This window comes from Neofelis nebulosa, chromosome 14, assembly GCF_028018385.1.
Source record: "Neofelis nebulosa isolate mNeoNeb1 chromosome 14, mNeoNeb1.pri, whole genome shotgun sequence".
NCBI lineage: Eukaryota > Metazoa > Chordata > Mammalia > Carnivora > Felidae > Neofelis > Neofelis nebulosa.
This window is the reverse complement of record NC_080795.1, coordinates 63211058-63223350: the sequence shown is the minus strand read 5'-3', so window position 1 is coordinate 63223350 and position 12293 is coordinate 63211058. Positions and strand designations below refer to the sequence as shown.

General features: G+C 40.0%; 1 protein-coding gene across 1 annotated transcript in view; it reads right to left on the bottom strand.

The window, feature by feature from the left end:
- Window positions 1-3756: 3756 nt before the first annotated feature.
- Window positions 3757-12293, bottom strand: part of MAL2 (mal, T cell differentiation protein 2) — a 28918-nt gene continuing 20381 nt past the window's right edge. Inside the window, exons 3-4 of the mRNA XM_058698905.1 lie at window positions 8856-9011; window positions 3757-6023 (exon numbers count right to left, since the gene is read on the bottom strand). Of these exons, the coding sequence (XP_058554888.1) occupies window positions 5952-6023; window positions 8856-9011 (228 nt within the window). The 3' untranslated portion in view covers window positions 3757-5951. The remainder of the gene's footprint in view (window positions 6024-8855; window positions 9012-12293) is intronic.

Sequence of the window (12293 nt, the reverse complement as noted above, 5' to 3'; positions counted from 1 at the left end):
AGCTCCCTCCTAAGTTGGTTGAGACTTTTCTCATAACTAGAACATGGTCTGAAACTCTTACTGCCTAATCTTATTTGTCCTTCTCTTTATCTTTCATAGGCATTACCTCCAATCAATTTCTTGTATTTTTAAATCTTGGGTTCTTCTTCCCAAAGGAATTATTGCCACAGGCTTGTATATATGATCACCACTGTAGACAAATATATAAACTTAAATAAAGTGGTTCAAGTCACACAGCTCTTAATGGAATATTTTTTCCTACTTAAATGTTTAGTTTCATGCTGAATAATATCCATGAAATCATGCCTTTGGTGTGCAACTTATACTTTCCTAGTGCACACTGGAAGTATGACTATTTAAAAAAACTATCTGAGGCAACCCTTACTCATCTCACATTGGGAAAGAGCATAGTATCCTATGCATTTGCTGAGAATATATTCGTTTCATAAAAATTTATATGACCAGAGTATTTTTTGAAAGACAGGCAATTTTCCACTCAAAAGAAATGGAGCAGTACCTATCATCTCGCTAGGAAACCAAAGATATTGATAAAAGACAATGTCTATGGTTGCCAGACCCTATATTAGACATTTTCCTCTCTGATTTTATTCAAAACTTTCATCACACCAGTAGAAGAGATAAATCCAGATAAATCTGACCTCTGGATCAATGATCCATTCATTCCTATGGCCTCCAAAATGAGTATATGTGCCTTAAGAAATATTCAGAATAAATTTATTACACAGCATGATACAAGAAAATACTTTAACTGTATTTTATGATTTAAAATTAAAATGCTTTACTAATAGTTAAAATAAGTTGACACTAATTCACATATTTCATATACATAAATAGGGTATGCATGGTCAAAAATTGAGACAACTGTTAAATTGTTCGAAAGTAACAAATCTTTAGTTAACCACTGTTAAATATTCTATATACTTATGTATATAAACAAATGAGTTTATTCACATTCCAAAAATTTTCCACACAAAAGTTTTAGGGTATTCAGCAAGATGGCATATTTAATAAGCAATAACATGCGCAATTTCATGAAAAGGCAATGTGGCCCAGTACACGGATGCTTTGGCAAAACTATACATTGCCTCAGAAGACGTACTTAGAATGATACAGGAAACTGTAGATAGAAAATTCAACAATATCCTTCATCTGGAATACCTCTCACGCATATCTGAGGATAAAACTTGGAGTTGGGAGACATAAAAAATCAAAATGCCACATGATATATACAGATATCCCCACCTCTTGTTAGTCTTAGAACAGTGACTATTGTAATTTTTAGCAAACACCACTAGCCACAGCCCTCCACTCCCATCGTAATTATAGAAAAATGACAGCCTTTGACCATTAATTCTTAGTTCTGATGATGCCTTGAGGACTAGGTCAGTTGAGTCTACAGTGACATCTTTTGTCATGAAAAAGGCTGGAATAATGACCTAATGAGTTTACATGGGATGCCTCATTTTTATATGCACAGCTCCTCTGCTATAGAAGACTGATTATAAGGCAGTTTTACAATACACATATATTTAATTACTAGGGAACCTGTAAGGTAGAATTTGCCCTAAATACATCCAGAGCTAGGTGAAAAATGCCTAGTCATTTTACACCAGAAATTTGCAAGTGCTAACAAGATCAATTTTTATAGAGTATATTGATTAGAACACAAAAGTAAGTAATGCTACAACATTCATCCATTTGCCAATTCAATATATAGTTACTGAGTACATGCTTTTTGCTATGCTCTTTTCTAGGCACTGGAGAGAGAGCTGTGAACAGATGGCTCCTCTCCATAAGCCTTACATCCTAGTGGAGAAGAGGACAAATACAGTAAGTACGTAAAATATATGCTATTTCTATTGATGCCATATTTAAAGGTATGTCGTAAGTGCCTAGGAGAAAAGCAGGTACGGAGGAGGAGTGTGCCGGTATGAGACTCAGGGTGATGATTGAGCAAAAACCCAAAGAGGGTGAGGGAACAAGTCGTGCAAGTAATTGAGAGAAGAATGCTCCAGAGAAAGCAACTAGTCTTGACCTACTGCCCAGGGCACAGTTAGTACTCTCAAAAAGCCAAACTTTCAGAGCATTAAACAAAATGCATACATGTTCTAAAGATGATCACCTCCCCTTAACTCTGGACCCATCCCCCATGAATCTATTCCATTGCCACCTGACACTGGCTCACTCAATGACAAACCTGAAGCATCATGATGTTAGACAGAACCTTCGTGATGATGGCTCAGGATTCCAGATTCTGGCAAATGCAGAGGTGCAAATTCAGAGTTTACGTATGAAGATCAAATGGGGGGGTCTCAGACTAGAGACCCTCCTGATGTCAGCTCCAGGGCCGATCAGGAAGCCAGGCCAATTCAGGAAAGAGCTGACTCTTGATTTAAGAGTCAATGAGGAGCTGACAACGTTGATGTAAGGCAGCGGAGGAGACCGAAGCCCCGCAGTCCATGCCAGAATTAACGGACTATAGAAACAGGCAGTCAAGCACTCTGGGGACCTTTGCAGACCAAAGCTGCCTAACTTTTCCCTTATATGGCAGGTTTGGCCTAAATTCTTACAGCTAAACTCATGAGTCCTTGGTTATGACAAAAAAAGTTCTAAAAGATGGCATCTAACACAATTAAACATTCTGCTAAAAACTTCTTTAGGGGAAAAAAGGGTCATATATATATATGATACGTATTATATATTTTATACATCATATATATATATATATATATATATATATATATTCATACGTAAAATCTTGAACTGAGGGATGCACAGCCATTGAGTGCCTGAACTTTGGAGCCAGACTACTAGGGTCCAAAGGCCAGCTTTCCCTCTTGGTAGGCACATGACCCTGGGTGCTCCTTAGGTCTGTTTTAGTTCCCTCATCTTTTTTCTTTTTTTAATTTTTTTAGGTTAATGTATTTATTTTGAGAGAAAGAGAGCACGAGCAGAGGAGGGGCGGAGAGATGGAGACAGAGAATCCCAAGCAGGCTCCACGTTGTCAGCGCAGAGCCCGATGTGGGGCTAGACCTCACAAACCGTGAGATCACGGCCTGAGCCAGAATTAGGAGTCGGACACTTAACCAGCTGAGGCACCCAGGTGCCCCAGTTCCCTCATCTTTAAGAGGAGATGTTATCTACTTCACAGAGTGGTCATGATGAAGATGATGAGCGATATTTGAAAAAATGCTTAGAGCGCTGCCTGGCATATATTAAGCACTATATAAATGCTTTTAAAATAAAATAGAGCATAATTTTAACTTCCTTTAAAATATGACTTCCAAAGACTTACCTCTTTGACCTTCATCAAAGAAAAAAGGCTCACTGACATTTCCTGAGAGACCATTTTTTTTTTTTTTTTTTTTTTTTTTGTTTTGTTTTTTTTTTTTTTTATTTATTTTTGGGACAGAGAGAGACAGAGCATGAACGGGGGAGGGGCAGAGAGAGAGGGAGACACAGAATCGGAAACAGGCTCCAGGCTCCGAGCCATCAGCCCAGAGCCTGACGCGGGGCTCGAACTCACGGACCGCGAGATCGTGACCTGGCTGAAGTCGGACGCTTAACCGACTGCGCCACCCAGGCGCCCCCTGAGAGACCATTTTTTACATAGAAAGGTTTAAAGCAGAATTTTTATATGGTATGAGTCTAGAAATTCCAAATCTGTCAAGTTTATATCAAACCTTTAACTGAGTTTCAAAGTGAATTGTATAAAAAATAGATGACCAAAAAAGATTAGCAAATGAATACTTTATTAGAGTCATAACACTTATAAAATAAATTTCTTTTCATCGTGGAGTTACCAGATTTTAAAACCAACCAATACTTTCTCATTTCTACAGCATATATAAAGAATTCTCAAATACCATAATTTTTGTTCAAGTGCTTTGTCACTCAATTCACAAACCCAGAACACGATTAATCTACAAATATAACTATTCACAGTCAGATGAGTTTTAGGCTTGGTTCTTAATGATCTAGAAGCAATCCATTTACAAAAATGCCACCAAAGCCATTTCATGAAATCATTTAATTTAATGCCACCAAGCATGAACCTGTTATACTTTGGAAACAAAAATAAAATCTCACAACTAAATCTAGCAGACTAACTTTAAACGATTCCAACTTTCATGGACTATATATCCTTATGGCACATTTATGACTTTGTAATATACAATTCATAATACAGGTTTAAGTGTGTGGTATGGTGCTAGAAAAAACATGGAAGTCAGGTCATAAGACTGATTTCTTCTTGCCACATATTGAAACGTGTCTTTATATCACAAACCAAACTCTAAGAAGATTCTTCTTTTTGGAGATGATTATATAAACAGCATCTGATCACTGAGCATTGACCATGTTACTCATTCAAGACTGTTCTACGTCCATGAAATCTACCAGCATAACTTATACATGGCACTCTTAGGGAATGATTCAGCCACAAAAGCAAAGGGCTGAAGATTTAGCACTATCAAAAGGCTTCTTTTCCTGGAGGCAGCCCTCCTGGGGCAGGACAAAAGTACCCCACTTGGATGTGTCATGGGAGTGGGAATCTAACTCTTGCCTGTTTTCCCATTCAAGCCATTTTGGCACTGGCCACAACCAGGATACCTCTAACAGATGCATTCAAATCTTTTCTGTGCAATTCAGTCAGAGACAAGTTTTTATGATGGCTATTGTTTTAAAATGGATTCTGTACATCTGTCACCAATGCAAACCAACATAAATGTCGGGGCTACTATTAAAACACATAAGAAGTTACAACTTTAAGTTATATTTAGTATTCTACTGAAATTTAACCCAAAGTAATGTAAAAGAATGAGAAGTAAAAAGTTAACTCTTCAGGGAGTTCTATTTGGTAGAGCCTCATATATCCACACATGAATATTCCCATGTTCATGCACAGGGACAAACAGCTGTATTCTGAAGCATAAATAAATCCAAAGTAAGACAGAAGTAGAAGAGACCAGTTCCAGGAGTGGTGAAGGGTCTCTGGGGATCTCATTGGAAGGATGCCGGATGACAGGTTTGCTCAGTTGTTAAAGAGACCCTTGGTCAGATTAGGCCACTAGGATTTAGTTCATAAATTACTTTTTCTTGTATCCAAGACTCTGCTTGAATTAGCTTGAGCAACCATCCACCACCTCAAGGGTAAGCACTTGACCATCAACACAAAGGTGATATGATTATTGCATAATGAGGCTAAATATTATGTGGCTTATCTAGTTTTATAGCTTTCAGGATCAGTTCAATAAAATACATAACATAGAACTAAGGTTTTACACCAGAGGTCGGCAAAGCGTAACTCAAAGCCCACAGGCCAAATCCAGCTTGCTGCCGGTCTTTGCGAATAAAGTTTTGTTGGAACCCAGGCGTGCTCATTCACTGATGTGTGGTCTATGGCTGCTTTCACGAAGTAATAGCAAGGCTGAGTCGCTGCAACACAGACTGTATGGCCCACAAAGCCTAAAATATTTACCATCTGGACTTTTACAGAAAAATGGTGCCAATCTCTGTTTTACGCTAAAAAGACAGAATTCAGTGGGAAGACTATTTAAAATGTGTCTTTTTTCTTTTTATGAAATTTTAGTTACCTAGTAAAATTAAGGTTTAGGTGACTCAATAACCAAACAAAAGATATACCTCTTTTTCATGAACAATATCAGTATATTTTATGGATATAAGGGAAAATTTTCTTAAAAAAGGAAAGAGGCAGCTGTAAAATTAAAGGCCACTTCTCTGTTTATCATCATAATAAAATTAAAATTCCATCCATGCAATGAACCAAAACTTGTCCTTAGGTGCTCTCTCTATATAAACAAGTTGCTTTTGGAATGTTATTACATTTGGACAAAATGGTATCCAAATTGATCAGACACGTAAAGTAGACAAATGAAACCAACACATAGACTGTTAGTTTCTCAGGAGTGTCACGGTCGCCATCTTCGCAACGCCAGACCCAAACTGCAACCATAACAGGCTGTCGTCACAAAGGCAAAAATCTAAGAAAAAGGAAACAAAAGCTCACATCAGATTTATAACACTGACTTTAATTTTAGAAAAACCCACTCATCCCAAGGAACAACTATCTGAAGACTGAAGTACCTAAAGATACTTCAACACTGACGAAAATGGTTTGTATTCATTCATCTTTTTGATGATTGTACTACCATCTAATCCCCTCACACCATTAACCCTTCCTTTCAACATTCTAGCCCCTAATAATGTTTTGGTTTATGGACAGGCCTAGCTTTAACGTTTGTTCACATGCTGGACTCACTTGTTAAGTATTTATGAAACTCTCAACACCGTATTCAAAAATTCGCTGCGAGGTGTCTATTCATACAGTGATCTCATGGCCAAGAAAAGTGCAAGTATGAGAACTGGAGGATGTATAAAATCCTACCGGTGACAGTGGAAAGGGATTTTAGAAGTAAACAAAGAAAACCCATAGAAACGAATCAACAGATTCATTGGGCATGGGAGATACTTCTGAAATCCGCACTGAACTCTGAATTACTGTCCTTACTATTTGACAAGGATTTCTTTAGCAACAGCTACGTGTACATCAGTGCATTTGGTGCATATAAACAAACAGTAGCTATTCTCCTCATCCTTTTTGAATTCACGATCCATAGAAAAGTATAAGACAAAGCAATTAAATGTGATAAAACATTATGACTTAGTGCAGCAATCCTTTACCAGAAAACTCCAGCTCTGAGAGGGGATATCGGATTCACCTACAGAACGTGACCATTCTCTAACTGCCATTCTGCTATTCTCCCCAGCAGAACTCCCCAGCCGCCTTCTGCTGGTTGTCTCTCTCTGATGCATCTCTAATCTAGACATGGTCTACTGAATGAGAATGACCACTGTTGATATCTATTGTTAACAAAAATGAATTTTCCTCTCTCAGGTATATTGAAATAAAAAATAAAGTGAGGGACTCAATATAGTGTTACAAAAGAACAAATCATACATTTAGGTATGATTAAAACTCAGAAACTAAAGGTTTACTTCTATGAGAACATATGGATGAGCTGCTATGTAATGCAGAAGGAAAGCATGTAGAGGTTTACTAAGGCAGTTTCACTTAGGCACAGAGAGAGGGAAGGATAACAGGGACAAAGTCACAGAAGAGCGTCAGCCACAATGGAATCACAACATGGCAACACTGAAAACCGGGCTCCTGGGACAAAGGAACGTTAGTGAGAAATTAATGACATGGATCACGTCCTTGAGCACCTGCTACTCTTATGAAAGTAGGATCTTAAGGCAACTATAAATAGACCAATTTGGTGCTAGTACAAGGATCTGGCAGGTAGTGCCAAGACAGCCTGCAGCACTAAAAAGGAGGGGACGGAAGTAGAAAAGGAAAATTCTGTGAGAATTGAGGACTAATAGGAAGGACACCTGGTAGGAAAAAAGTCAACTCCAAGGCCCTGAACTTTTCTTCACTTCATAAAATTGTTAAAAGTCCAGTGGCTTTCTAGCTGTGGTCTTTGGTAATAAGGATCTCACGAAAGTGCCTCAGAGATGATGAAGCCGACAGAGGTGGCAAGAGAAGGAAGAACGTCTTCTCCCAATCCAACTAGAGCATCTGTGCTCTTGCCTTCTATATTCATTGGGTTTTCAGTAAGGTTTCATTACGTGAGACAGTTTCACTTCCTATAAAAGAAAGTATAAAAACACTGATCTAAACTATAAGCCTGTCAAAGCTGGAGCCATGCTCCTTTCTGTTGCAATCTATCATCAGTCTAATCATTGGAGATTGCTCAATGAATTCTGACAAATTGTCACAGAGGCTTGAGAACCCGGGGGATGATAGGAGGTCTTAGAATCATCACAGCTCTCCCCTTTGAAACCCAGACTCTAGACCTGTGCTGTCCAATAGGATGGCCACAGCCACATGTGGCTGTTCAAATTGAAGTGTAAATTAATTAAAATGAATGGATTAATTGGATTAATTAGTGGCCACTATATCAAATAGTGCACACACAGAACATTTCTACCATTTTAGTAAGTGCTGCTGGACAGCGCTGCTCCAGAGAGATTTTAATGGCCACATGGGGAGTCCTGGGATGTCTGCATGTGCTGTCTGCATAGAACAGTAAAACTTGAGGGTCACTAACTTGCTATATAGTCATATTAAATATCGGCACATTTTAGGGAGTAAGTTGGATTTCTGGCATTTTCAAGATTATAAAAACAGAAATAATATGTCTTCAAATTCCCCATATCAACACAAAACAACAAACTCACTTAAGTATTATGAATTAAGGAAGATAAAAAAAATCAAAATATTTCTCCACGGCATGTATTTCATCTGTCATCTATTGTACTGGCTGGCGTATTCACCCCCTCACTCACGGGGACTTTCCCCAGTGGCAGGAACTGGACCTTGTTCATCCCTGTCCCCAAAACCCAGCAAATTACCTACCTCGTGCTAGGCTCTCCATAAATATTCACTGAATTGAAAGGAATTACAATTATAATTAAGATGAATTACCACGTCTGGAGTTACAGGAAGTAAAAAGCACAAGGAACTCTTTTCACAAAGTAGACTTGGTTGTACCATGCCAGCCACAACCACGGACTGGCTGTCATCTTACACAGACGTCAGCCTCTGTGCTTCAACGTCATTGTCTACAACACGAGGGGTAACGGCAGTACTTTGCCCAGCAGGTTATTACATAGATACTTAGCTAGTATATGTTTAATGCCAACGGCTATTATTAGAGAAAACTACTGCTGCCTGAGGAGCTTCTGGGAGACCATGACAGCGAACGCAGGGCAGGGGTGGGTGCTGGTAACCGGGACTCCTCGACACTCACTGTGGCTGCTACATTTATGTTATACTGGTTATCACTCAAGAGTGGCTGCACAGCCGTGGTCACATTGCAATGCAGGTCATGCAGGGATGTGGCTGCTGCCTCCAGTAAAAAGGCTCCAAAGTAGAAGACGAACACGGTAAAATGATACGCAAAATCCTGAAAGAGGAAAAAAAAAAGACAGCTACAATTTAAAGTAGTACTTTTTCCCCCCTGTTCTTTATTTCAGTTGATGAGGTTTAGGTTCCGGAAGGTTAGAACATGTAGTCAATCCTTCACCATACTCACCATTTGCTTTGGCTGCTTGAGCAACGTCAAGCTATCAAAATCCAAAGGAAAATCAACCGACTCACCGTAATCGGTAGTGGCAAACCTTCTGCTACACTTAATTTTACAGTAAAATATGTAATTTCAGCATAGAGTAAGGTGCCACAGAGATCAATATTAACATAAAAAAGGAATAACGTATGCTGTTCTTAAAATTCAAGTAAAACAACATTTAAATTACACCTTGTTTGAAGCATCTGGGTGGCTCAGTCCGTTAAGCATCCGACTCTTGGTTTTGGCTCAGGTCATGATCTCACGGTGTGTGAGTCTGAGCCCCCGACCGGGCTCTGTGCTGACAGTGCAGAGCCTGCTTGGAATTCTCTCTCCCTCTCTCTCTGTCCCTCCCCCACTCACGCACACACACTCTCTCTCAAAATAAATAATAAACTTAAAAAAATTACACCTTGTTCTTATAGTTACTAGATAATAATTATATTACCGTAGTACATTATACAGTTATGTAATAATATACACACATTTATAATTAAGTCTTTTATTTCTGAGCAATTATGATTTTCATCCACGAGACTGTCACCTCATACACTGAAAAATGCAGACGACCTATGACATCACAGAAGTCAATAACGTATGTCCTGATATTCTAACAAAGCAAATATTATATCATAGGCTTCTACAAAAAGTACAGGAACTTCTCACACAAAAGTTAATTGTCATCAGGTGATTTCGTACATTGCTGGCACTGTGAGGCGCCACTCTACTGGAACTCACATCGTCTTACGTGAACGGATGACATCCATCAACACATTGCTGTGTGTGTCTGTCAGCAGCTCCCAGGTACCAGGTACTTTACACTCATTATCATCCATCCTTACAACTACCATTTATTATTCCCATTTTACAAACAAGTAATTTTTTGTTTTTTTAATTAACTAAATGTTCTTTAAAAACAATTTTTTTTAATGTTTATTTATTTTTGAGAGAGAGAGAGACAGAGACAGAGAGACAGACAGACAGCGCATAAGCAGGGGCGGGGCAGAGAGAGAGGGAGACACAGAATCCGAAACAGGCTCCGGGCTCTGAGTTGTCAGCACAGAGACTGACACGGCACTCAAACCCTCGAACTGTGAGATCATGACCCAAGCCCAAGTCTGATGTTCAACCATTTGAGCCATCCAGGCACCCCTAATTAAATAACTGTCCTAAAATCATACAAAGATGAACTTCTGAAAGGAGAACTCAAAGCCACATAAGTCTGTCTGGTTCCAAAGTCCACTTTCTTTCCTCTATCACATGGTCTATTACTGATACAGCAACGTTACAGAGAAAGAACACAGCTCTGCCTTGGTAAATGCCCATTCAGCAAACAAAATTATCCACAGGAATTGTTCTTACCCTGCCTAGAATAATAAGGAAAAGTTAACTCATCAGGAGTGAGAATTAAAGGTACACGCTAAAAATGCTTTCTACTGAACACCTAATTCATAAGCTAACTCACCAGTGCCTTCAAAAGTTTTAAGAACAGTGTTACATACTGACCATGTGTTTAGTCCAGAGGAGAAATGCTCAGATATATGTAGTTATTCAACAATGTTAATTGATGAAAGTCAAAGTCCACGTGTGACTACTTTTAGGGATTAAAAATAATAGAGCTGGATCTCAATTAGTAACAAAGATTGAGAGGATATGTTTGAGATCATTAGGCACTCAACTAATTTACTGCGGTGGATCCTCAGGAGCAACTCATGTCACCTTGAAGAGGCGAGGAGTTTGGTGACATGGCCTGCCACTCTTGGTCCGATGAGGCCTTTATCATCTTCACCAACCTCATCTCCTGCCACCCTCACATCTCTGAATATCGGCCACTTCGGCCTCAAGGTGGTGGCCTTTGGTGCTAGGAAGCACTCTATGCCTCAAGGCTGATGCTCCTTACACACAGTATTGTGTGGCTGGAGAGACTCTTCCCACAACCAATTACCACTTGCACCCTTCCCCACCTCCCACCAACTTTCTATTCTTGTCTAATTTTACCTTCTCCCTCCTTTTCAGGAGTATCAGAATTGACCTGTGGTAAAGGCTTCCCTGTCCAACCCTTTTCCTTCCCTCTTCATCTTTCATGGTGTTAACCATCCAGTAAACTTCGTGCACTCCTAACTCTGTTTGGCTTAGGCCATGTTGTCCAGCTACCCATATTATTCTAGGGCCACATGTACCCTAAGGTGTTGGAGGAAAAGAATTGAATTCATGGCAACACTGGAGAGAAAATCACCACGCAGGCGCTTGGAGTTCTAGAGTCAGGCAGGTAACCTGCAGTAAGGGGTTACATGTCCTTGTAAAGCAAGTTGCTCCTGATGTTCTACGGGGCCCACGTGGAGAAGGAGCATTTTGACTTGAGACACCAAGGACTAAGTATTCAGAATGTCCCACCATGAACGGAATTCTGTCAAAACTACCACCCAGTAAGTCAAACAGGTCAACAGCAATCCTTAAGATGGGGTGGCACATCAGAGATCAATCTGAGCCGGGCTAGAGGGCACATCAGGTGCTAGCCTGAACCCCCAATCACCTACCACAATGGAACTGTCCCCCTTCCTCACTCACTTGTGGCCACACGAAGGAGGGGTTCCCTTATGTCTAGCTGAAGGAGAAAGAAAACACCTGCGCTTCTTTATGGTGGCATGATTCGTGGCTGCAAGGTGACAAGGGACAGTGGCTGTATCATATGTGCACTGTAGCCACAGTCAGGGTTGGCTTTGAAAGACAGTGGTTAGGGAATATTTTCCTAATGGGTTGAACTGTGAATGGTGCATTATGCCATGTACTTTGTTTGGAAAACAAAGTGGCCCAGAGTGAGGATATACAGAGACTCATGGTCAGTGGTAATGGTCAGGGCCCTGGGAGAATAAAAGACTGAAAGTTCTGAGACAAGGAAGTACGGAGCAGGGAGATGGACATATGGGATTTGGTGTGAAGTGTGATCTGTCTGTCACATGGTGATGCCCACCAGCAGCATCCAGGCATGGAATGACACACAGAAAAAATGGCCCAGCCAGTTGATGCAAGCCAGGCTTTGTCACCAGCCACCTGATTACTGGCATTATGGGCCCAAGAGCAGAATAACCATAGTTGGGAGAAGGAGGCTATGTAACGCCCAGT